The sequence below is a fragment of the Notolepis coatsorum genome, assembly GCF_963971535.1.
Source record: "Notolepis coatsorum genome assembly, chromosome: 9".
Lineage (NCBI taxonomy): Eukaryota > Metazoa > Chordata > Actinopteri > Aulopiformes > Paralepididae > Notolepis > Notolepis coatsorum.
This window is the reverse complement of record NC_140173.1, coordinates 7,778,688-7,806,538: the sequence shown is the minus strand read 5'-3', so window position 1 is coordinate 7,806,538 and position 27,851 is coordinate 7,778,688. Positions and strand designations below refer to the sequence as shown.

At 41.5% G+C, this 27,851-nt stretch overlaps 2 protein-coding genes across 7 annotated transcripts in view; both read left to right on the top strand.

The window, feature by feature from the left end:
- The window catches only part of LOC311234515 (serine/threonine-protein kinase ICK-like), a 33,383-nt gene extending 28,754 nt beyond the window's left edge, over nucleotides 1–4,629 (top strand). For both annotated transcript variants that reach the window (XM_084321749.1, XM_084321748.1), the window contains 2 exons: nucleotides 1,025–1,132; nucleotides 2,855–4,629. In XM_084321749.1, coding sequence (XP_084177875.1) covers nucleotides 1,025–1,132; nucleotides 2,855–3,006 — 260 coding nt within the window. In that variant the 3' untranslated portion in view covers nucleotides 3,007–4,629. The remainder of the gene's footprint in view (nucleotides 1–1,024; nucleotides 1,133–2,854) is intronic.
- Nucleotides 4,630–14,345: 9,716 nt separating this feature from the next.
- LOC311234889 (glutathione S-transferase A1-like) overlaps nucleotides 14,346–27,851 on the top strand; it is a 44,875-nt gene continuing 31,369 nt past the window's right edge. The window contains exons 1-3 of one of the 5 annotated variants that reach the window (XM_084322155.1): nucleotides 14,346–14,392; nucleotides 20,282–20,380; nucleotides 20,525–20,576. In XM_084322155.1, the coding sequence (XP_084178281.1) occupies nucleotides 20,294–20,380; nucleotides 20,525–20,576 (139 nt within the window). In that variant the 5' untranslated portion in view covers nucleotides 14,346–14,392; nucleotides 20,282–20,293. Of the gene's footprint in view, nucleotides 14,393–19,573; nucleotides 19,730–20,261; nucleotides 20,381–20,524; nucleotides 20,577–27,851 lie in introns of those variants that run through there. The other 4 variants (XM_084322154.1, XM_084322151.1, XM_084322153.1 and 1 more) reach the window with 4 other exon arrangements.

Here is a 27,851-nt window from a genome sequence, read left to right as displayed (position 1 = left end):
CCAAGTTGTATAAACGTTGACGATGCAGTGATTTTTTCCCATTGAAGCAATAAGTGTTAAGTACACAGGGTGAGGCGGTGAGCTATGCTATGCTTGCTAATAAGGCAAACATTTGGTAGCATAGTCGTCTGCCAACAAAGATCAGAGGACGAATGTATTCACAAAATGGATCACCATTCAACTTTATTGAATTTTTCATGCATTTCTTTATGACTTGCTTTCCTTTGCCTCTAGTAGCTACCAGACCAGGTCCACTAAATGGAACCCTAACCCTACCAGACCAGGTCCACTAAATGGAACCCTAACCCTACCAGACCAGGTCCACTAAATGGGATCCTAACCCTACCAGACCAGGTCCACTAAATGGAACCCTAACCCTACCAGACCAGGTCCACTAAATGGAACCCTAACCCTACCAGACCAGGTCCACTAAATGGGATCCTAACCCTACCAGCCCAGGTCCACTAAATGGAACCCTAACCCTACCAGCCCAGGTCCACTAAATGGCTACTTACAAAATGGAGTCGTCGCTGAACTAGGAAACGGCCTTCTCCTACTTTGCACCTCTGGCATGGAATGAATTGCAGGAGCTCATCCATATGGATGCTCTGATCTCACGCTGCCAATTTAAACGTTTATTGCAGAGCTCCTTGCAGGAAGTGTGTCATTGCTTTCTGTAATTCTGGTCCCCAATGATTACTTCTGTAGCACTATCAGCCATGCATGCACTTTTGTTGTTATGTATACTCTATGTTTTGTGTGTGATGTACTGTATATGTTATTGCTGTTATCTTGACCAGGTCTCCCCTGCAAAATAGATTTGTATCTCAATAGGACTTTTTGGTTATATAAAGGTTAAGTAAATAAATGAACGACCGCAGCCCGTACTGATGCATCTTGCTACATCTTTTTTGATTTGTGATAATTTTGCGTTACCGCAAGTGTATCATGCAATTACTGTGTTAGCCCTAGTAATGGTGTATATTGGATTTGGACTAATGTGTCTTTCTTTGCTTAACTGCAGGTACGAATACACTCCCAAGTGGATATGTACCGTCCTTTTACAAAAAAGAGGTTGGCTCTGCTGGTTATAGAGTACAACTTGGACCTCTAGCGGACTCAACAGCATCAAGTGAGAATATATTTATAAGTCTATAATGTTCATTAGGACTGGACAATGTATGGCATTAATATTGATGGCATAATGAAAGAACGTGGGGTATCTCTTAATGATGGCTGAATTTCTAGTTTTAAGTTATTTATAATAACCTTACGCCAGTTGGCTGTCTGTTAGGCCACATGTTAAATTGACGTGCCTGTTGTGTGTCACCAGTATACAATCAAGCTTTTTTTTTTTAAACGTAATAAATGAAGTCTTCATTAAGGTCTGTTTATGTTGGAAACGTTGACTGAGGACCTCCTTATCAATATATTTTGGTTGAAAGTTGATGCAACAATCAACTTAGACAAAATATACATACCAACTGTTTCCAATGACTCATTAGTCATATATATATATGACTCATAATGAGTGAATATATATTTAAGTGCTTGAGAAAAGAGGTCTGATGTATGTAGTTTGTACTGACAATGGAGTGCTGAGAGCAGGAGTTGTACCGAAAGTAGTCTATAGCCAGACTCTATAGAACATAGGGCTGTCTTAAATACTTCGAAGCTTCGTTCGATGGCACAAGCTTCGAACATTAAAAAATAAAAATCGAAGTTTAATAAAAAAAAATAAAAAATTACTTTTTTTGTGTGTGTGTGTGTGCGCATGGGGCCATTGGGTGGGGCCGGGGGACAAATACACTGGAGGAAAGTAACCCAGCTCAGCACTGCCCAAATTATATCATCATTATTGCCTGTTTGAAGGATATCATCCTCAAACACATATACACCTACATGCCTTGTAGAATTCCACACATAAGAAAGAAAGATACTGGGATGAATAAACAAAATAGTAAATAAAATGTAGAAATGCATGCAATACATAAATGAATATGAATCTCCATATATGAAATAGAACATTTAGATAAGGTGCTACTGAGATGTTTTGGTGAGTTCTTTGTTTTTTTGTGGAAGTAGCCCTCCTTAAAAATGCATGAACATTCACTGATAATTGGTCTGTAGTGGAGTCTACAAGGTCTACATTGCCGGACCATGTAGAATCCGGACCTTGTAGACTGACATAATTCTGTGCATAGTTTAGTCTACACAGGCCATATTTCAAATAATCAAAATCTTACTTCATTCATCTTAAACATTCTTGATTTGGGGGATTGGTAGTTCCCATGAAATCTGAAGTTGTTCAAACGACAACAGCGATCCACCTTGAATTAAATCACACAGCCGAGTGAAACCTTGTTGGCTGCGTCACAGTCACGAAAGGGGCTACTTAATTCATTAATCCAATCCACTTTATTTATAGAGCACATTTAAAAACAACAAAGTTTACCAAAGTGCTGTACAAGTCCCACAACATTAGATAAAAAAAAATTTCGAAGCTTCGAATTAAAATCGAAGCTCGGCCCCGAAGCTTCGATTGCCAAAAAAAGCTTTGAAGGTCAGCCCTAATGGAACAATACAGCAGACATTTTGATGTGTCATAGATGGGTACATTTGTTGTGCCAGTGAGCCAGCAAGCACAATACCAGGGCCTTGGTGCACCTAAATGGAGCAGACCCTATATTAATGTTATTAGTTGAAGCTGGGTTTACCATGGCACGTAAGAATGTCTGCGCTGTGGAGGGGGAAAAAGCTCTATTGGGATTAGTTGACTGGTGGATTAAGAGGGGGCAGCCCTACTTAATGCATATTGAGTGCTGTAATAATCCCTTTACCTATGCTATTTTAGATTATGCAACCTGGAGGTCTAGCAGGAGTCAAATGGGCTCCTCATCGTACACGTCATCAGCCACCAAGGGTACCCCTGGTCTGTTGCCCCGGCCCCCAGTACAGACCATCCACGGCCGAACAGACTGGTCTGCCAAATACGGACACCGCTAGTGGCTTCTCTGGGGCTCTGGTTGCTGCTCCTGGAGAACACAACCCCCCCCCCCTAGATGTTTTATAATCTGACTATGTATATACATCTTATACAGCAATAATGTTGTTTCATTATACATGTATGTATGTTGTGCAATGTAATATTTCTAAATGTATCTGTACTTGAACCCATAATGGATGGAGAAAAAAAACTGTCCCGTGTTCAGTTTGTATTCCTGTATGAAATAATTGTTGCCCTCTTTAAACGAGGTTATACCAATGCCATACATTTTGTACAGCATTGTCATTCAATAATATTCACTAACCAGTATGTACGGTATGCATATTACAGATTTATAAAAATGTCATTGACTTTTGTTTGGGGCCAAATAAGGGCTTTGCCTGTATTGTTTTTGTATTCCTTTTTGGTGCTTTGCTTCATGACAATAACCTGACCACCAGGAACATTATAATTTGTATTCCTTCTTGGTGCTTGTTTCATGACAGTAACCTGGGAGCATTATCATTCCTACATTGTTTTATATTTCCTCAGTCAGTGTTTTAATTTCAGGAAGGAAATTAAGATGCAAATTATTGTTACAATCTTGGCCATGTTTAACTCTGCCTGTTTCTCTGTTAATAATAGGCAGTATATTTGACATTTGTTACCATGGTCTATATGGGCTATATTTTAAGCCTGTTTATCTGCCAGTTAAGTGTTATTACATTTTTATTTGGTACATCAACTTTTTTAAGAGTACCGGTACTTGTTTTTAAGCAGTTGTGTGTCAATATTTATCTTGATTATTTAAGCAATCTACATGAGGGGGAGAGTAGCACTAGCAGGCACAGATCATTAGGCCAAAACACAATCTTGTGTAATATAATTAATGTAATAAACAATGATCAACTAGAACAATTGTGATCAATTAAAGGAAGGCATACTTGTCAATAGTACATGAGATGGAGTAGCAGGCAATTTTGATCAATTAAAGGAAGGCATACTTGTCAATAGTACATGAGATGGAGTAGCAGGCATGATGGAAAGATTGTTGACCCAAAATGAACATGTACCACCAAGGAGCATTATAATTTGTATTCCTTCTTGGTGCTTCATGACAATAACCTGAGTGACCACCAAGGAGCTGCGGACTGCAGACACAGTGGGGCCATGTGTAGAAATTCTCAGATGATACTGCTCTGATCGGTCTCATCAACAAAGGCGATGACCAGGCCTATAAAAAGGAGATTGACTAATTTGTCCATTGGTGTGATGCCAATTTTTTTTTAGAACTTAATATCAAAAAGACCAAAGAGTAACAGTAAGAAGCATTTTGTATGAAAGTATTCTGTACATCTGTATGACAACTATTAAAGAAACTTGAAACTTGAATTGGTCATCAACTTCAGTAGGAAGGTGAATGTCTCTCCTGTCATCATTAGGGGGCAGGAGGTAGAAACAGTCCAGTCAGCAAGCTGGACTGGAAGTAGAACACAGATCCTGTGTTCAAGAAAGCCCAATCTCTGCTTTTTCATTTGAGGGAGCTTAGATCCTTTGATATCAGCAGGTCACTTCTTCATGTGTTCTACCAAGGTATTGTTGTGGATTATTCAAATGAGCCAAGACAGTAAACTGTAGGAATTCAGGCGAGTCGATTTGTATAATATATAAAAATATAGAACATAGTTTATTTCTATGTTATTACTGTTACTGTATTGTTTGTCTAGTTTCATGTTAAAAAAGGGAAAATAAAAAAACATTTGTTCAAAAAAAAAAAAAAATTATTTCTGTTTCCACAGAGCTCAGTTTACAATCAGACATACTAAACATCTGACCAGAAAGTGAGAAAGAACTTTGGTCAGACGTACATTAAATACATAATTTACATGACGTACATAAGATACCAGATATGACAAGAAAACCAATGCCCTAGTGAGAAAATTAAAACAAAGATTGGCTCTAGGGCTTTGTTAGACCATGCCTAGGGGGGTCTAATTCTACGACCCCCCCTAGGCATGGTCTAATTCTCACAACCCACTCCTGCACGTGATGTAATGCTTTACTAGCTACAGCTCAAAGACACTAGGCAACAGTCTTAACAGTGTCTCCAACAGCAAAGAGGGCCAGGAGATATGAGAGGTCCAAGGTCTTTTCCTCTCCAGTTCTAGTGTGAACAGTAATTTCTTCCAGAACAAGCTTAAAATAGCAAAGGATATATGGTTGATCATTTGTCTGTCTATATTGTGTCTGTTTGTCTGTCTCTCTCTCTCTCTCTCTCTCTCTCTCTCTCTCTCTCACACCTTTGTAAAACACTCATGAGACAAAAAAATGCCTTTGAAAACAATATGTAAAGATATATAAGATGGTATAAATATATACATATTGTTCACTATGGTGAGGCATAAGACATGGTGTTTACACATTCAAGTGGGCTGGGCGATATAACGATAATTATCGCAATATATTTTAATAATCGATATCGAATTTTATTTATTTTTTTGTTAAACCCAGAGACAGTGGACACAGACTTGTCTTTCTTGCCTGCAACTTAAAGTAATGGCTTTGCTTGTCCAAATGACAATACTGACCAACTTGAGATTTATTTTTCTCTTGTCCATTTATTTTGTTTGCTTTCTAATGTAAAATACAGTTTGAAACCGTCTGTACACAGTATGTGTGGTAGCAGAGCTAGTCTCCAGTCACGAGTCACGGTGCACATGTGCAGTGGTTTGTCCACCAAAAAAGCGCCAAAAGATAGAAAAGAAACTAGCAGAGCCAGAACTGTTCAACTCCCCTGGAGCCACAGCCAGCAGAGAAGCCTGTTTACTTTCGCTTTTAAACCAGCTGCAGCCTGAGAACTGGAGTGTGAGGGGCTGTAACACTAAAGATGGCGGCAACGACAAAGAATTTCTGCAAAATAAACATACATCTGTTGTTTAAAAAAAATATATATATATATATATATATATTTTTTATACTTATAACAATATCGATAATTATGGATATCGCGTGATATGATATTGTTATCGATATCGTTATCGCGATATAATTTTTGGCCATATCGCCCAGCCCTACAAGTGGTTATAGTGTAACAGAGTATTTTCTGTTTCCCAAATAATATTCTTCTGGTGAAGTACACGCCTGTAGCTGCTAAAATACACATTTTGTTCACTGTTTTTTTTCTTTTCGAAGTAGAGCTGGTTGGAAACCCTATCTCCCCAAAACCAAGACTTCTCCCCAAGCAGAAACAATTTATGAGTAATGCATACCTACTCCCATTATGGGCGGTAAGTGTGTACACAAAATTAAAACACAGATATACACATTCTCTCCTTAAGTAGATCGTTTTTTTTGGGGTTATCAATAAATTAAAAAAATTACATGTATTAACTCTAGAATTGCCACAGTTATCTACAATAGCAACGATTAAAAAAGTGCCAACCACATATTATTATAATAATTCATCCAGTTTTATTTGAAGTGTTTTGGTTAATCAGAGTGTTTACCAATCATATATTATCGTTTTTTTTTGTTCCAAGTGTTATTTTTGATTACATCACTAACAAAAGAATAAAAGAATAAATACTAATTTAATCAGATTAATCACTTTATTCAAATTGAGGATTTAGTTTGAGGATATAAAAAAAAATGCTATGTCATAATAGAACATTCTAGAACATTTGTGATGTCACAGTATGATGTCATATTAGAACATTCTAGAACATTTGTGATGTCACAGTATGATGTCATAATAGAACATTCTAGAACATTTGTGATGGCACAGTATGATGTCATAATCAAATATACTACAACATTTGTGATGTCACAGTATGATGTCATAATAGAACATTCTAGAACATTTGTGATGTCACAGTATGATGTCATAATAGAACATTCTAGAACATTTGTGTTCTATATATATTCAACGAGGGTAAAGATGATTGAGCGAACTGAGCAGCGATGTCGTCCACCCCTCAGATATTCGCTCGCTGTGTCTCTAGTTGAGCGATTACGCGGCCGAGTCCCGCCCCTAAACACTTTTTATTGGTCAAGAATCGCAGGCCCCCCCCATGTGTGCTTCCAGGTAACACACACACACAGACACACTCGGACACGCGCCGCCTCATATCAGGACAGTGTCGCGCGCGATTTCGTCTCTAGTTCGCTCGCTCGCTCCCTGTCAGGAACCGGTGTTAGTCTAGCGGTTCAACATTTGGGAATGGAAGGTCTGAAATGGGAGGAGGTGGTTAGGGAATTGGGTGAGGGGGCTGAGAGGGACCAAGCAGCCCAGAATAAGATTGCAGGGGGCAAGGAGGGTCCCGCGGAGGGGGGCTCAGACAGGAAGTAGCAGCATTAGCTGCACTCCAATGGACAATGTAGGGATGACAGGTTCTAGTAGACGGCGGGAAAAGAAGAAGAAGAAGAGCCCATCAAAAGAATTGCGGAGGGCAGTAATACGCCACGATGCGTCTACACTGCCGGAAATTCCAAAAAAGAAGAAGAAGATCTCATTGTGCATCTTGAGACAGGATAGATAGACTGAAACCTGCATTTCTCAACCAAGGTGCCTTGCCTACTGTTTTGCTGTGGAAAGGTGAGTGTCCACAAAGGCTAGCTAGCTGTTCTACTTGAATACTGAATGTTAATATTGAATCAGACAATATTGAATACTGAATGTTAATATCAGACCATTATTATATGACAGTGAAGTTATTGAATCTTTTTGTAGTGTCTCTTTTCAGTGTTGCACTTTTTAGACGGTCCCTGGCTGCGCACTTGCCTCACAGCTGACTGCACATAGAGATCAATATTATTAAATGTACAGCTCCGAGGACGGCTCGACAGCTGACTGCACATAGAGATCAATATTATTAAATGTACAGCTCCGAGGACGGCTCGTTTAGGTGAAAATAAGGTTGTAGCTCATTGTCTACCTTACTACATAGGAAAGAGATGTCCATAGGCGGCGCGTCAGCCAGACATTTGGGTAGGCTATATTGCGCGTTTTTTGTCAATACACACACCCACTAGGCTATGCGAGGCGAGCCCCACTCATAAAATTAAGTGTTAAAATGAAGGCATCCAATAATAGATAGATTAACTGTAACTGAGGGGTACAATTCCCTGACTGTATTGATAAGTATGGTATCATTAAACCACTACCGCTTTATGTACTTTAATTACTGGCCATACAGTACACGATATATGAATATGATGAACACTTCCCACAATGAAATCGGTTCCAGTCAAAGGTATTAATCAAGTATTTAATGGAGCAAAAGGTACATAGGATACTTTACATTATTCTTTGAATGCACTTGTAAGGCAAAGGAGTATGCGTAGGCAAATCAATAATGAATGTCCATTCTCTGGTTACGCAGGAGGTAATTATACAACCTGAATCTTAGGGAATTATATCTATGGTACACTAGTAATAGCGGGAGATACTGGAAAAGGTTCCCACTGGTTGTAAGCCAGCAGGGGGGTAGAAGATCTGTCGGTAGTAGGACGCAGTGGAGGTTTCTCTATGACAACACGTGAAACACAAATTCACTCATAATTCATAATTATTATTAATTTACATATACCTATATATAAAAAAAAAAAAAAAAAAAAAAAAACTATATATATAGATTTTTTTTTAATTATTATTATTATTTTTTTATTATAAATGTTTTCCCCTGTAAAAAAAAATGCCAGTGAATTTTTTTTTCTTCAAAAATGGCCAAAATTGACAGCTCTGAGCAGGCCTGCACTGCAGTATTGCCTGCAGTAATTATTCGTGAAGAAAACTTCACAGGTGTGACCCATTGTTAAATAAATAATAAATAACAGCGAATCAAAATAGGCTATTAACTTCATCTAAGAACGGTCTGTGCAGTTAAACTCTTGTCATTGAATGGAGGATTGATTGATTGACAGCCCTTGACATCCAATACACGGAGGTTGAATATGATTGGCAGCCTTGCAAATCCAATCAGAGATTTCTGCATTGCAAAGTCAAAATGGGTCCAGCTGCATGTGAGGAGGATAGGTTTAGCTCGGGCCAATCTCAAGTTTCTCAAGTTTCTTTATTAGTTGTCATACAGAAGTACAGAATACTTTTATACAAAATGTAACATAAAGAAGCATTTTGTATAAAAGTATTCTGTACTTCTGTATGACAACTAATAAAGAAACTTGAGAAACTTGAGATTGGCCCGAGCTAAACCTATCCTCCTCACATGCAGCTGGACCCATTTTGACTATGTGAAAGTTGAGACTATGAGAAAGTTGTTGTTTAGTAGTTAGTAAGCTGTACAGCTATAACAAGTCAGGCTAAATTAAACTTTGCGCCAACATTAGGACCGAAGTATAAACCAGCAACTGAGCAACATGAAGAAGTGGATTTATGCATCTGGATCAGAAAAAACGTTGTGGATGAAGTAAGTAGGCTACAGTGCTTGTATGCTAACAGTAGCTAGGCAGCTTAGCCTACATCACAATGATAATCACCAAGCTAACTTACTGTACACACTGTAGGGCTGGGCAATTAATTGAAACAGAATCGCGATATCGATTCATAGACCTATGCAATCTAATTTCTAAGTTATGATTATTTTCTTTTATTAAAAAAAAACTTTTTTTTTTTTTTTTTTTTTATTATTATTTTATCTGGGTTGAACATGATTTGTGGAACTCCCTCTGGTGTTGTGGTCATGGTATTCACTGACCTTTGGGAAGTATTTCGACATGCACATGGGTATCTTAGTGGTGTAGTGTATCTTGTAGACCAGGCCCATTGCAAGTTGCTGTACTCTGTCGTCTACTCTAAGCCATCCTAGGTTGTCAAAGTGGACAGGGGTGAGGTGGGTTTTAGGAGTAAGGTCAAGCAGTAGTCTGACCAGTTTGTTTTGTGATGTTTGTAATCTTGTTTTTAGTGCCTTTGAGGTGCTTTGGTACCATGAGGTGCAAGCATAGTCGTAGTACCCTTGAATGAGTGCTCCTGTTAGAGTCTTCAAGGTTTTCTTGTTTACCAGAGAGGAGATCCGGTACAGGAATCTAGTTCGTTGGTTGACTTAGTTTTATTACATTGGATCCCATTTTGTCACAGGAAAGATTTGCCTCTATAGGATGGAACCCAGGTAGGTAATTTCATCTTTCCTTTTAAGATAAGATAAGATATTCCTTTATTGATCCCCTTGGGGAAATTCAGGCATCATAGCAGCATGGGGGAAGGGGGGGGGGGGGTACAGGTAGTGAAAACAACACAAGCAGTGTAAACAAATAGGTCAATATAATTTACTATCTAACTAACTGAAATATACATTATTCATTATTCACAGTATCACAGTATCCACATAAGGTGCAGTATGCATAAGGTAGTGTTATTGTCCTACTTGGGTTCCTATTAGTTCTAGGTTGATGTCTGGCAGCAGTCGCTGCCCACTGTTGTGGAGCCTGATGGCCACTGGTATGAAGGACTGTCCGAGGCGGTTAGTTGAGTGTCGGGGGGGTATGAGTCTGTGGCTTCCTTGTCACCTTCACCTAATATGTTTTGATCTGGTCAGGTGCGCTGTCACCTAAAATGTTTTGATCTGATCAGGTGCGCTGTCACCTAATATGATTTCATCTGGTCAGGTGCGCTGTCACCTAATATGTTTTCATCTGGTCACGTCCGCTGTCACCTAATGTTAATATGTTTTCATCTGTGTCCACTGACCACTGACACACAGTGGGGGATGTTTTAAAAATATTATTTAATATATAATATAATATAATAATTTGTGCTTCACCTAAAAATTTGGTCAGCAGCCTCCACTGGTAGGACGTCTGGTCAACGATGACTAGGGAGACTTCAGGTACAGAAGCCGGTGCAGTAGTCTCTTGATCCACAGACGAATACAGCTTGGTTCTCTTGTAGACTGTAGCTCTACAGTGAAGAAAGCTAGGCGGCCTCAGGCTCTCTGAGCGCCGACTCGACTTGACTCCTCTCGGGGTAAATCCAACACGTGCAGGCGTCGGCGATTATCCGCTCCATAAATCATAGGACCAAAGCAAATATATTCCAGCCGCAAAGGCTATGCAGTCGTCGGGTAGATTAATCCAGTGTACATGTCCATACGGTTCTCGCCTAGGTCTCCTCGGGTGAAGGCGCCATGCGGTCGGCCCAGCCTGGATAAGAACTCTAGCTAATACGAGAAAGCGTTGGAGATGCTGGTCACTATAGAATTCTAACCGCACGATACACTATACACAAATAGACTATTAAAGACTCAATAGAAATATGTCGCACTCGACGGTATAGCGCCAAACTCTGACAATTCAGTTATTAATTCGCACGCGGTCTCGATACTCTATTCTGAGGCCAAACAGGCCATACTTCACCGCACGTTGTATCGTGGGTGAGGCTTCACTTAGTGGGTAACATGCTAAGTGCACGAAGGGTACGGAGGTAAGGGGCTAAGGGTCTTCTACATTCACCTGCGCCGTATTTATACGCACGGTGCACAAATAGTGCCACTCTCATTTCTGTCGCCGTATCCCTGGGCAGGGCCGGGGCAAGTACAGACATGTCGTGTCGGTGACTTTGAACTTGGCTCCGGGGGCCGGTCCCTGGCGCCGGTGGACCGCTGTCCAATAGGAGAATGAACTATTATGGTCTGGGCTAAAAGGGATATTCCGTGTATATGTACAAGGAATATACAAGGGATATCAAACGATATACAAATACTATGCAATATATATCAATAAATAAATATATATATTCGGTTTAATCTGATCCTTCGTAACATTAACCATTGTCTTACCTTAATGCAGCAAAATGTGACGTTTCAATGATATTTTTTGCTTTAACTTTGTCTGTCTCTCATGGCGCATTGTTGTTCTTAGCCAGTTTCGGATGTGATGTGCCTCATTGCTGAGAAAGACCGTTCACAACTTGAATCACAAGTAGCGGAGCAATGAAGGGAACGTTTTTCCTCATTTGGATCTCATCATGCTTTGAAAACAATGTACATACAGTAGCTCTAAGAAGTGTCCACGATTTGATGAACTCTTGACTCTCATCATGTCCTCTTAGAGCAGTGGTTCCCAAACTTTTTTGGCTGTGCACCCCGTCACCTCCCGACCTAGCTGACGCACCCCTCCATGCCCAACATAAAGAGTCTATTCATAGGCGATCATATGATTGGCTACATTATTTAACCTGAGCCTATGCATGATTGGTTACTGCCTGTACTTGGAATGTTAAACGCTGCCACCAATTGACACCTTCGTTGTTGAACTGCGGTCAAGTGAGCCGTCTTTTGCTTTTGCGTGGTCAAATCAGCCGCTCTTGTTTTTCGAGTGCGCGATTAGTTCCAGGTTTACGGTAATGCATTAAAACAAGCCTGGGACGCTGTTGTAATGAACCGACGTGACTTTTGTCAGTCTCACAACAAGTAGATCTTACAGAAATACTTAATATGACATTGAATGCGCATCGAATCAATAGGACGTTTAGTCTAATCAATAGGACGTTTCGTATGTGCAGTATTATTGAACATCGATTGACCGCAGTGTAGTACACACCTCGGCCAGCGGGCTGCAGCACAAGACACACACAGCCTGCGCACATATATTATATATACATTTCAAAATTCCTAGCATAATATTTTGGGTAGGCATAGCCTAGCCTGGCCTTATATATATACCCGCCGCCTATGGGTGTCCTTTGTGTTTTAAAAACATTTCGCTTAAGAATTATTGACATTGACCGCGGAAGTTCGAATCTGTGAATATCTTTCTAACTTTACCTAAGTCTCCCGATTGCGATACAATAAAGCGAATCTTCATCACAAATCATATTCTCAAAATAATCTGACGGGGGCGGATATTATTGCTGGCGGACCTATTTCAGCCTGGGAGCTGCCTATTGCCGACCACTGAACTAGGATATCTGTATAACGTGCGTTAACTTTAGACAACACTATTTGGGACAGACTATATTAGGAATTAGGCTATTAATTCACATAAAATATCATGTCTAAATGAAATGCACTAAACAAAAAATTTATCATAACGTTACCCTGGTATAGATCTGTATGCATGTATTTATTCATAACGTTATACATATTCGTTAACGTTAGATCGTGCATGGATTTTACATTAAAAAATGTACTTGTCACGTGGTTCCGTTCTCCATTCTTCACATCAAAAACGAAAAACTAACTATCAATTCGTACACGGACCAAAATATGCCCATTATTTTTTTGTATTTTATTTTTTTATTATTTTTTAAACAAACATATAAACAAACATGACAACACACGATAAGATATACAGGCATTAATTAACCGTGCACATCCAATGAAATCACCAATTAGTTAAATGTCTTATACAGGATATGCCCCTAATTTACTATTATTTTTTTCATTTGATTCTGACACCAAAATACGAAAAACAGCTCCGTATTTCAGTTTTCCCCCGTTTTTTCGATTTTGGTTTCAAACGGAAATAGGAAAACACCTCGCCGTTTTTTTTCTTCGTTTTTTCATATTTCCGTTTGACGAACTATCAAACGACGAACTATCAAAACGTACACGGACCGGTACCGTTTACCTCCACCATCTGTTCTCTCCCCCCACCCCCACCCCCTCCTAATGTACAGTCTCCTCCCCACCGCATGTATATATTCTCTCCCCGCCATATGTATATTTCTCTCCCACTCACCCACCCCTCCTAATGTACAATGCCCTCCTCCCGCCCCCATCATAATTATATACTCTGTCAGGATCTATGGGTAACAGTACTGTATATTTGAATATCGTATATGTCACAAATGTAACAGTACTAAATACCTGTATGTCCCTATGCCATAAATGTCATGTATGTTGAGTATGTCATAAATGTCAATATGAATTGAAAATGGGGGACCCTAATGTAAAAAAGACAAACGTCTTTCTCTGGTCTACATCACCTTAACAATTGTGTGTATTGAGCCGTACTGTATTGTACCCATTCTGCAATCTGTTAAATAAAGTTTAATATTTTTATAAAAAAAAAAAAAATTAAAGGAAGGCAGACTGCCACGTGCAGTGCCTCAATTGGATGTGTTTGAAGTCTGTTGGTGCTTGACTTCCCTACGTTTCTCCTACCAATGGGCCTTGAGCTTGTTTGGAGGTTCTAGCAGGGAGACAGCTACTGGTTTACCAACGAAGTCCGCCGGGAGTCGTCCGCGTCTACCGAGCGCAGGGCTTCGGGAGGGACACACATGGAACGGTGAGGGAGGAAGGGGACACCCGCCTAGCCAGCCAGATCAGCCGAAACAACCCTAGCGATCAATGGGGTGACAGATGTCGCAGCCAGATCGCCCTCACATCCGAAGAAAGGGGAGGAGCCGCGAGATACTTATACCCCTCCGACGACGCACCCTTTCCAGTCAGAGTAGGAGTCAAATAATCAAGCACATTTTCATTTGGACCATTACATCTTGTTCTTTCTCATATCACTGCAGAATTCTCTACGTTGTTCGGCGTCTTGTTTTTTGTTCGAATAGTCAACTATTACTTGGTAGAATTGATATCCCCATGTCCCACAATGCATTCCCGGCATGCAAATGTCTGTGATTTCTAGTGGCCACAGCGCACAACGTGTCAGTCTTGCAACTCCGCCCTGGTTGAAACCAGAGCCTGCATGCTGCGGTTGAAACAAAAGTCTTCACTTCGCATAAGCCATAGATATATATAAGCGACACAAGGCGCGCCATTGGTTTGATTGATTGATTGAAAAGTTTATTAACAGATTGCAGAATGGGTACAGTACAGTACAGCTCAATACATACAATTGTTAAGGGGATGCAGACCAGAGAAAGACTTTCGTCTTGTTTACATCAGGGTCCCCCATTTTCAATTCATCATAACATATATATGACACACACGACATACAGATAGACAGAATGAATGAATGAATGAAAACTTTATTTAACAGATTGCAGAATGGGTACAATACAGTACGGCTCAATACATACAATTGTTAAGGGGATGCAGACCTGAGAAAGACGTTTGTCTTGTTTCCATCAGGGTCCCCCATTTTCAATTCATATAGACATTTATGACATACACAACATACATGACATTTATGGCATAGGGACATATAGGTATTTAGTACTGATACATTTGTGACATAAGCGGTATTCAAATATACAGTACTGTTACCCCTAGATCCTGACAGAGTATATACATATGATGGGGAGGGGACTGTACATTAGGAGGGGGTTTGATTGATTGATTGATTGATTGAAAACTTTATTAACAGATTGCAGAATGGGTACAATACAGTACAGCTCAATACACACAATTGTTAAGGGGATGCAGACCAGAGAAAGACTTTCGTCTTGTTTACATCAGGGTCCCCCATTTTCAATTCATCAGGACATATATGACATACATGACATACAGATAGTCAGTACTGCTACATCTATACATTTATGACATACCAGATTTGCAAATACAGTACTGTTTGTGATACAGAAGGAGTCAAGAAAAGGGAGTATATACATTTGACGTAGAAACTGTACATTGGAGGAGGTTGGGTGGGGGGGTTGGGTACACTGGGATATTGACAACCATACTGGGTAATTTACATTGGAGGTGGTTGGGGGGGGGGGGGGGGGGCACACTGTATAAACAAGCAAAACTGTACATTGAGGGGGGGGGGGGGGAGACTCTGTACAAACAAACAAAATTGTACATTGGACTATTGACAAAACCATACTAGGTAAATGACTGTACATTGGAGGGGGTTGGGTTAGGATATTTACAGGGGCCAGTGTTGAATTGCAGTCTCCCGTAGGTGTCTCTTGAGAGAGGTTTTGAAAGTGGGTAGTGATCCACATTCCTTTACAGCTTTGGGTAGGGCGTTCCACATTGATGTGGCATAATTGCGAAACGTGTTTAGTCCCTTATTTGAGCCGAATCTGGGTTTAACATGATTTGTGGAGCTCCCTCTGGTGTTGTGATCGTGGTATTCACTGACCTTTGGGAAGTATTTTGCCATGTACATGGGTACCTTGGTCGTGTAGTGTATCTTGTAGACCAGGCCCATTGCAAGTTGCTGTACTCTGTCATCTACTCTAAGCCATCCTAGGTTGTCAAAGTGGGCAGGGGTGAGGTGGGTTCTAGGAGTAAGGTCAAGCAGTAGTCTGACCAGTTTGTTTTGAGATGTTTGTAATTTTATTTTTAGCGCCTTTGAGGTGCTTTGGTACCATGAGGTGCAAGCATAGTCGTAGTACCCCTGAATGAGTGCTCCTGCCAGAGTCTTCAGGGTATTCTTGTTTACCAGAGAGGAGATCCGGTACAGGAATCGAGTTCGTTGGTTGACTTTTTTTATTACATTGGATGCCATTTTGTCACAGGAGAGATTAGCCTCTAGGATGGAACCCAGGTAGGTAATTTCATCTTTCCTTGTGACAATATTGTCACCCACTGTAACTGAGAAGCCGTCGGTCTTGCTGAGTTTGTTATTTGAACCGAAGAGAATGGACTCTGTTTTGCCCATGTGTAATGATAGTTTGTTATCAGCGAGCCATATGCAGATTCTGCCTAGTTCCGAGCTGAGGGTTTTTTCAACCTGTAACTTGTTCTTGTCAGAGACCAGCAGGGCTGAGTCGTCCGCAAACAGGAACAAGTTGCAGTCACAAGCTGACGACATGTCATTTGCATAAATTAGGAACAGTAGCGGTCCTAGTATGCTTCCTTGTGGAACACCACAGCTCACTGTGAGAGGGGGGGATAGGGTACCGTTTACCTCCACCATCTGTTCCCTCCCCTCAAGGTAGGATTGCATCCAGCTCACTGATAGACTATCAAAACCAATTGCTTTTAGCTTGTCAATCAGAATGGAGTGATTGACCGTGTCAAAGGCCTTTTGTAGGTCCAGCATGACCATGCCGCAGTATTTGCCTGCGTCCACCTCTTGTTTGATGTGGTCATTCAAATAGAGAAGGCATGTGTCAGTGGAGTGGGATGTTCTGAAGCCAGATTGGAATTCGTAGATTAGATTTTTTTCCGCTAGGTACTTTTCGACCTGTTCGTAGACTATTTTTTCCATGACTTTCGAGATGGAGGTGAGAATAGAAACAGGGCGGTAGTTGCCTGGGTCTAATTTGCTGCCCTTTTTGTGCAGAGGGGTCACCCTCGCAATTTTGAAGTCCTTGGGGACGTGTCCCTGTTTTATGGAGAGGTTTATTATGTGTGTGATGATTGGGGTGATGGCGGCTGCTGAGTCTCTGAGGAATTTGGAGGGGATGTTGTCATGGCCAGTGGCCTTGTTAGGTTGGAGGGCGCTCAGTTTATTGAGTACCTCATCTGTTGTTACCATTTCCAGCTTGAAGTCGTCCTTGCGGACCCCTAGGTTTTTGTAGTAAGCTACTATGTGTTCTACCCCATAAAGCCCTGAGTGGGAGGGTAGTTTGTTTACCAGTGTTGTGGCTATGTGGGTGGGTGGGAGGGAAATATACATACGGCGGGGAGGGAATATATACATGCGGTGGGGAGGAGACTGTCTATTAGGAGGTGGTGGGGGTTTTGGGCATTTACGGTGGCCAGTTTCGAATTGCAGCCTCCCGTAGGTGCTCTTTAAGAGCGGTTTTGAATGTGGGCAGGGATTCACATTCCTTTACAGCTTTGGGTAGGGCGTTCCACATTGTTGTGGCATAATTGCGAAACGTGTTTAGTCCCTTGTTTGAGCCGAATCTGGGTTTAACATGATTTGTTGAGCTTCCTCTGGTGTAGTGATTGTACAGTACTGCTACATCTATACATTTATGACATACCAGATTTGCAAATACAGTACTGTTTGTGATACAAAAAGTGTCCAGAAAAAGAGTGTATATACATTTGACGTAGAAACTGTACATTGGAGGAGGTTGGGTATAGGGGGGGCTGTACATTGGCGGTTGGGTAGGGGGGGGGACACACTGTACATTGGAATACTGACAAAGCCATACTTGGTCATTTACTGTAGGGGCCAGTTTCGAGAGTGTTTTTGAAAGTGGGTAGTGATTCACATTCCTTTACAGCTTTGGGTAGGGCGTTCCACATTGATGTGGTATAATTGCGAAACGTGTTTAGTCCCTTGTTTGAGCCGAATCTGGGTTTAACATGATTTGTGGAGCTCCCTCTGGTGTTGTGATCGTGGTATTCACTGACCTTTGGGAAGTATTTTGACATGTACATGGGTACCTTGGTCGTGTAGTGTATCTTGTAGACCAGGCCCATTGCAAGTTGCTGTACTCTGTCGTCTACTCTATGCCATCCTAGGTTGTCAAAGTGGCCAGGGGTGAGGTGGGTTCTAGGAGTCAGGTCAAGCAGTAGTCTGACTAGTTTGTTTTGAGATGTTTGTAATTTGGTTTTTAGTGCCTTTGAGGTGCTTTGGTACCATGAGGTGCAAGCATAGTCGTAGTACCCTTGAATGAGTGCTCCTGCCAGAGTCTTCAGGGTATTCTTGTTTACCAGAGAGGAGATCCGGTACAAGAATCGAGTTCGTTGGTTGACTTTTTTAATTACATTGGATGCCATTTTGTCACAGGAAAGATTAGCCTCTAGGATGGAACCCAGGTAGGTAATTTCATCTTTCCTTGTGACAATATTGTCACCCACTGTAACTGAGAAGCCGTCGGTCTTGCTGAGTTTGTTATTTGAACCGAAGAGAATGGACTCTGTTTTGCCCATGTGTAATGATAGTTTGTTGTCGGCGAGCCATATGCAGATTTTGCCTAGTTCCGAGCTGAGGGTTTTTTCAACCTGTAACTTGTTCTTGTCAGAGACCAGCAGTCGTCCGCAAACAGGAACAAGTTGCAGTCACAAGCTGACGACATGTCATTTGCATAAATTAGGAACAGTAGCGGACCTAGTATGCTTCCTTGTGGAACACCACAGTTCACTGTGAGGGGGGGGGGATAGGGTACCGTTTACCTCCACCATCTGTTCTGAGCACAGCCCCATAGGAGACTAGAGCACCCACCCACCCACATCATGTAGAGATTTTGTGGCAACTTTTTTCTGTACCTTAGATATTCCCTTAAAAGTTGTAGGTGCTCTGACCACATTGACATTAAACAGTAGCCTACTGTATATTTGTATGTCTTGTATAAATTGTACAGCAATACCCCAAGCTGATAAATAAGTACAGCAATACGGTACCCCAACCAAGCTGATAAATAAATAAGTACAGCAATACCCCAAACTGACAAATCTCTGGACAATATGAATTGAAAATGGGGGACCCTGATGTAAACAAGACAAACGTCTTTCTCTGGTCTGCATCCCCTTAACAATTGTGTGTATTGCGCCGTACTGTATTGTACCCATTCTGCAATCTGTTAAATAAAGTTTTCAATCATTCATTCAATCCATTCATTCATTCATTCATTCATTCATTCATTCATTCATTCATTCATTCATCCAGAGACTCCGTGAGCAATCTGCGCATGCGGAGTTGGGGTGAGGAAAAGCTCGGCCGAGAAAGTGCAGATCCGATTTTGGTTTCAAACGGAAATAGGAAAACACCTCGTATTTCCGTTTCCCCCCGTTTTTTTTTTTTATTCGAAAAACCTTAAAGGGCTCTGCGAAAAACGAACTATTAAAACGTACAGGACCACGCCGTCCCGCCCACTTGGGGACACCGTCGTTTGCGTTGTCTTGACTTATTACAGCATTCTCATTTTGCTTGACTTCAGACTTCAGGTACATTTCCCCACGGCACTCACTGACTCACATTCAGGTCAGTAAAGCGGTTTGATTGATTGAAAACTTTAATAACAGATTGCAGAATGGGTACAATACAGTAATACGGCTCAATACATTAATATGAATTGAAAATGGAGGACCCTGATGTTGATGTAAACAAGACGAAAGTCTTTCTCTGGTCTGCATCCCCTTAACAATTGTGTGTATTGAGCTGTACTGTACTGTACCCATTCTGAAATCTTTTAATTAAAGTTTTCAATATTATTATTATTATTTATTAATCAATCAATCAATACAAACAACTGCTACGAGGATGCAGACCAGAAGAAATACTTTCGTCTTTTTTACATCAGGGTCCTCAATTTAAAATATACAGTACTGTGTAAGGAAAAAAAGATCATAAGAAAAATATATACATCCGAAGGGGAAGAAACTGTACATTGGAGGGGGGTGGGGGGGATTTTGACATTTACCGGGGCCAGCCGGTCAGACCAAAGATTCCTGTAAAAATGGATTTGGAAATCGGGAAGTACTACTTATCTAACCTACTTTCCCACCTCTTGCAGACTATTTACTCTTCCTACAGATTTACACCACTATGGCTGGAAAAGTTGTCTTGCATTACTTCAATGGGAGGGGGAAAATGGAGTCAATTCGTTGGCTTTTGGCAGTTGCTGAGGTCGAGGTAACTATTGCACAGTATGCACACGCATCTGTTGATCATCTTCACAGATATATATTTATAATTATTATAAAACTGCAGCACAGTCTGCATCCAAATGTTGCATAATTATATTAATATTAATTATAGCTCAATGTTTATCCACAGTTTGACGAGGTGCATTTGACAACCAGTGAACAGTATGCAAAACTGCAGAGCGGTAAGTTGGCTAAAGGTTTTTAGATCATGGGTAATTTTTTTATAGGGTGCCATTTGGACGTCATAGCTTGAGATAAAAAAAATAATGATTTACCTATATTGTAGTGTTCTATTATATAAAGGACATATCTAATTTGCTGAAAAACACATTGGTTGAGCTCAGCGCATGATTGCTATTACAATTATTAGTTTATAGTAATTGTATGTCCCTCACTTTAGTCAGATATTTATTTTACAATAAAATAATTTTTAAACAGCATATATTGAGAAAAACAACTGCACATTATGAGAACGGGACATATTCTTCCACTTTTTTTCTTAAGAAAGGTTAATTATGATAATAATTACTCAAAGTTTCTAGCATGTATAATCAACCCCTTCCATATCTTTATGTAACTACAAATATACACTTGATATTTGGTCATCTCATTAAACTATGATAGAAAAATACCAACATAACAGGGTGGACAGAGGTCTGCAGGGTGGACACAGTAGAATAACGGTGGACAAAACACCAACAAATTACAAAACCTTAATGTGATTTAATGAATTTGATTAATTCTAACATGAATAAACCAATGCACGTGGGGATGAGGATTGAGGAGCTGGTCTTACACCTTGAGTATCTTTTTTAAATACTTTTCCTTCATTCTCATCTATCTATCCAGTTGGGCCTTTAAAAGGGCTATCTCCTGTTGGAGCTTTCTTTCTGTCCCTTCTCCACTCTTCTCTCTCTTTCTGAAGGTATTGCAGTATCTTCTCTCTGGGTCAGCATCACAGCGTGCTCTGTAATGCCGCTGTGATTCAGCTGCACTTAGTGGGGATGCCATTCCTAAACAAATGCATGCATTTCCTTTAGGTAATATACCTATATCCTATACAATATTATTACATGGCGTTTTAACATTTGCCGAAATGCTTGATTGGTCAATGCTCAATAGCGCTCGTTATAGGGTGCCATTTGGACGTCATAGCTTGAGATAAAAAAAATAATGATTTACCTATATTGTAGTGTTCTATTATATAAAGGACATATCTAATTTGCTGAAAAACACATTGGTTGAGCTCAGCGCATGATTGCTATTACAATTATTAGTTTATAGTAATTGTATGTCCCTCACTTTAGTCAGATATTTATTTTACAATAAAATAATTTTTAAACAGCATATATTGAGAAAAACAACTGCACATTATGAGAACGGGACATATTCTTCCACTTTTTTTCTTAAGAAAGGTTAATTATGATAATAATTACTCAAAGTTTCTAGCATGTATAATCAACCCCTTCCATATCTTTATGTAACTACAAATATACACTTGATATTTGGTCATCTCATTAAACTATGATAGAAAAATACCAACATAACAGGGTGGACAGAGGTCTGCAGGGTGGACACAGTAGAATAACGGTGGACAAAACACCAACAAATTACAAAACCTTAATGTGATTTAATGAATTTGATTAATTCTAACATGAATAAACCAATGCACGTGGGGATGAGGATTGAGGAGCTGGTCTTACACCTTGAGTATCTTTTTTAAATACTTTTCCTTCATTCTCATCTATCTATCCAGTTGGGCCTTTAAAAGGGCTATCTCCTGTTGGAGCTTTCTTTCTGTCCCTTCTCCACTCTTCTCTCTCTTTCTGAAGGTATTGCAGTATCTTCTCTCTGGGTCAGCATCACAGCGTGCTCTGTAATGCCGCTGTGATTCAGCTGCACTTAGTGGGGATGCCATTCCTAAACAAATGCATGCATTTCCTTTAGGTAATATACCTATATCCTATACAATATTATTACATGGCGTTTTAACATTTGCCGAAATGCTTGATTGGTCAATGCTCAATAGCGCTCGTTATAGGGTGCCATTTGGACGTCATAGCTTGAGATAAAAAAAATAATGATTTACCTATATTGTAGTGTTCTATTATATAAAGGACATATCTAATTTGCTGAAAAACACATTGGTTGAGCTCAGCGCATGATTGCTATTACAATTATTAGTTTATAGTAATTGTATGTCCCTCACTTTAGTCAGATATTTATTTTACAATAAAATAATTTTTAAACAGCATATATTGAGAAAAACAACTGCACATTATGAGAACGGGACATATTCTTCCACTTTTTTTCTTAAGAAAGGTTAATTATGATAATAATTACTCAAAGTTTCTAGCATGTATAATCAACCCCTTCCATATCTTTATGTAACTACAAATATACACTTGATATTTGGTCATCTCATTAAACTATGATAGAAAAATACCAACATAACAGGGTGGACAGAGGTCTGCAGGGTGGACACAGTAGAATAACGGTGGACAAAACACCAACAAATTACAAAACCTTAATGTGATTTAATGAATTTGATAAATTCTAACATGAATAAACCAATGCACGTGGGGATGAGGATTGAGGAGCTGGTCTTACACCTTGAGTATCTTTTTTAAATACTTTTCCTTCATTCTCATCTATCTATCCAGTTGGGCCTTTAAAAGGGCTATCTCCTGTTGGAGCTTTCTTTCTGTCCCTTCTCCACTCTTCTCTCTCTTTCTGAAGGTATTGCAGTATCTTCTCTCTGGGTCAGCATCACAGCGTGCTCTGTAATGCCGCTGTGATTCAGCTGCACTTAGTGGGGATGCCATTCCTAAACAAATGCATGCATTTCCTTTAGGTAATATACCTATATCCTATACAATATTATTACATGGCGTTTTAACATTTGCCGAAATGCTTGATTGGTCAATGCTCAATAGCGCTCGTCAGAGGTCCGTTATTACTCGATAACGGACCTCTACCGAGCAATAATGACCGCTGTGCGCAGCTGTAGCAATCAAGCCCACTGACACACACTGCATCAGTGCAGCCAATCAGACACACCTGCCGGCTGCTGGCGAAGCTGCCGGCGATGACAGCGGAGCGACAGAACAGAACTGCGTCTGCATTTGATCTTGTCTTGTCGATGGTGTAAAATGAATTAGGTATATTGTTAGTAAGTTAGCCATGTAATAAGCGGGATAATGTATAGCTATACTCGGTCATTGTCGCAGCAAAATAATTGACCTTCACTATGTTTAAAGAACACCTCGGCGAGGCGCCTCAGTGTTCTAAACTCTGTGTCGGTCAATTATTTTGCGACAATGACCTCGTAGCTATACATTATCTCTTACATATACAATATAATATACCTATATCCAATACATAATAATATACAATACTGTAGTGACCCTGATTGGGACCAACTGTTCATGTGTGGGTATACTGAGAGGGGTGTTTAGCTGTCAATCATTCATGGCCCACTAAGCTTGGGGCTCCTTGTGTGTTTGATGATGGTGCCCTGGGGTTGGTGGGTTCATGGGTGAGGGGGGGGGGGGTAAGGGTATAAGAGGTTGTACACCTGAGAGCGCGGTCTCTTGGTGTATGGGAAGCAAGACGTCTCTTTGCGGGAGTGGCGTCTCTTGGTGTCGGACTGTGAACGGATCAACACGACTGTATGGTGGTTGGTGTCTCTTGGTGCCTGACGAGAGAGCGGAGCACATGTAACTTAGCATAGCTAACTGTTAGCATAGCGTCATACCCGGTAGATTAGCATAGCTAACCGGTAGCATAGCGTAGCTAACTCTTCTTGTGTGACTGTATGGCGTTTTAAAAGTAAAGGTCCAGGAAGATTATGCCAGACGGTACTGTCACCCTGTGCTCAGTGATGCAGTGAGGCACAGTGATGCGTTATAAAGTCTGATGGTTGTCGGAATGAAGGACTTCCTGTGCCGTTCAGTGTTGCACCTTGGGAGTCTTAGTCTAACACTGAACGTGCTCCTTCTTCTTCTTCTTCTTCTTCTTCTTCTTCTTCTTCTTCTTCTTCTTCTTCTTCTTCTTCTTCTTCTTCTTCTTCTTCTTCTTCTTCTTCTTCTTCTTTTGAATTTTATTGGCGGTTGGCACATCCTTCTGGGTGCATTACCGCCACCTCCTCTAGCTTGACACGGTCGTAACGTTACAATACCGCTATCTTCTGGACCCCTTTACCTCCCACAATGTCCATTCTGCGTTCACCATCCTGAAGTGCAGCTAACGCTGCTTCCTCCTGACTGAGTCCCCCTCCGCGAGACATGCTTCGCCTCCCGTGGCCTGACTCTGGACTACTCGATCACTCACACCCCCCTTCTCTAACTCTACTTGATCACCCACCCTCTTTAACTCCCTTATAACGTCCTCCACTGTCAACCCCTTCATACCCAAGTGTCCCACTGCTGCTTGAACTACCAACTTAGTCCTATCTGTCCTACCACTAACCATCGCTGTTGTAATCACTACTCCTGCCACAAAGGCCACTATATCCAACTTCTCCCCCCACACCCTCCTTTTCTCCTCCTGAACTTCCTCTACTGTCAGATGCCCTTTTCTAAAACCCTGTTCCCTATCTTGCTTTCCCTGATCCTTCTGCACTATCCTCACTGCCAACTTCCCTTCTCTAAACCCCTGTCCCTTGTCTTGCTGTCCCTGTCCTACCTTCCTAGCTGCCTCTGCATATGAAATCCTACCTTCCCTTCTCACCTGCTGGACCACTACCTCTCGTTTCATCGCCTCACAACCCCAATACCCTACACTATGCTTCCCACCACAACTACAACACCTCGGCTCCACTCCCTGTTCACACTCCCCATACTTATGCTCCCCACTACATCTACCACATCTCTGCCCCTTCCTACACCCCTTAGCTATATGTCCAAACTCCTGGCACCTGTAACACCTCAACGGTTTCGGCACAAACTCCCTAACCCTATATGCCATAAACCCTAAAAATACCACTTTCGGACTAACCTCACCCTCAAACTGAATGACTATCGTCCCTGTCTCCTCCTTCTCTGCCCCTCTCTTCATCCTTTCTACATTCTTAACTTTCCCATTACGTTCGTCACTCCTCAACTCTCCTAACAGCTGCTCTTCACTAACCTTAATTGGAATTCCACTAATCACCCCCTTGCAACCACCATCCCCTTTCTCCCCTACTATCGCTACTCCACAGACCTTCACTTTGCCAATGCTCTTTATTTCCCTGGCCTTCCCTACCTGCACTACACTTACACATCCTATAAACAAGTTCCCATCCCCTAACATCCTTGCGTACCTTACCTCTCCTAACTGCGCTTTAATGATTCCTGACAGCTGTCTCGGCTCTATTTCCCTAACTCCGTCTTCTCCCTCAAATCGCACCACTACATTCAACCCTTCTACAAAATCCTTCCCTCTGCCCTCATCCTCTGACCCACTCAAGCTATCTCCCCTCTCTTTCTTCCTCTTACTCCCCTTCCCCTCACTTCCCCTACTCTTCTTCTCCACCTTCGTCCACCCTTCTCCCCCGCTCCCCTCTCCCTCACTACACTCCATACTGTCACTATCCGTCTCCTTTTCCTTGGCTGAAGTCTCCGTCACCTCACTTCCCTCTCCACACGTCGCACCCCGAGGGGACACTGGGCTCGCACCCGGCGACTTGCGTCCCTCCTGACGCAAGTCCTCATTCCATTCGCTCCCATCTCGATTTACCCAAAACCCTGGACAGTCTTCCATTGGCCGGGGCCAATCACGAGGACGCCACTCTCCCAGCCGATAACATGCATCGTTCGCCTTCCACCACCGCTCACTCCCCTTCATGTCCGATCGCCACCCGCTCCACGTCTCGCCATGTAAAACCATGCGTCTCTCTCTCCAGTCCGCGCCTCCTCTCCTCTCCTCCTAGGCGAACGAAACCAACGTGCTCCTTCTATCAGCCAAGTCCGTGTGTAGTGGGTGGGAGGGGTCGTCCATGATGGCGTGGAGCTTAGCAAGGCTCCTCCTCTCTGACACCACCGCTAGAGAGTCGAGCTCCACCCCCACCACGTTACTGGCCTTCCTGACCAGCTTTTCCAGCCTGTTTGCTTCCCACGCTCTCAGTCTGCTGCCCCAGCACAGCAGGTAGGGTTGGGTAACGAACTCTGTACTTTTTTTTTTTTTTTTTTTTTATCCACTTTTTCTCCCATTTTTCTATATTTTCTCCCATCCCAATTTCGTATCATCCAATTCAACCCTCCCCTGTCACGAACGCTGTTTCTTGCCTCCCACAAGCCGGCTGCAATGTGGACTAAGTCATACATAGCACAAGTCCCCTCCGGTACTTGAGGTAACAGCAGTCGCATCTTTTCACCTGCGCAGCTCGACCTCTCAGTGTCGAGGAGTAACGCGTGGGAGGCTCACGCTGCCCCCGACACTTCCTGATTCTACTGCGCAGGCGCACCAACCGACTTGTAGGAGTCGCTTGTTCACAACGTTCGATCCCCACCCTTCAGTTTTCCCTCCCCGTAATACGGCCAATGTGTATTACTGCGGACGACCAGCCAAACTGAAAAACAATGTGGAGAGCTGGATTCGAACACGCGAATCCTAGCGTCTCCACACTGGTGGCGAGTGCCTTAGACCACTACACCACCTAGCCGCCCTACGAACTCTGTACTTTTAAGGGTTTAAGGGAATTACGTCGGTACTACCGAGTAGCGATTTATGTTAGATCAATCGGTGAGACATTTCGGTACCGAAGACCCGCCCAGTTAGAAAATAATCAGAATTACAATGACGAGCAATTGTCATTTCATTATAGACACAGACCAGCATGGACCTTCAATGACATGCAATTGTCATTTCATGAGACACAGACTAGCGTGAGCAACGGGTACAATGTGTCTAACATGCTTGGCATCCTCGCCATTCCTGTATGTCCACATCGCGGTAAAACCTTAACTAACGTTAGCCGCTAACTAAGCTAAGCTAACTAACATTAGCCGCTAACCCTGGAAACACTCACAGCGGAGTGACTCCACGACACCAGTTCCATTAGTGAGGAAATGGGGAGGTGTTATATTGACTAGGCTTGACAACCGAGGTTCAAAGATATTGGCTGTTCTTTTATATATATCGCTTCATGCATCAGGCTCCAGGTTACAACTCCGTGTTGTTGACTTCCTAGTGTGACATCACTCAACTACGGCAACCAAAAGGCTCAAACTCAAACCTAATACATCACGGGGGGCTGAGCCTCTCTCCCTCTCTCTCGCTCTCTCTCTCTACGTTCAATGATTTAAAGTAACCAAACGCTACACTATAAATACTAACTGGATAGTTGATGAAATAAACATTTAATTTCATTATCTGAAATATACTAAAATCATTAAGTCTGCTGTTAAAGTTAGAGGTTATGATTGCTAGTAACTGTCTAACTATGCATAACTGTTTCCACTAGAGGGCGCTAT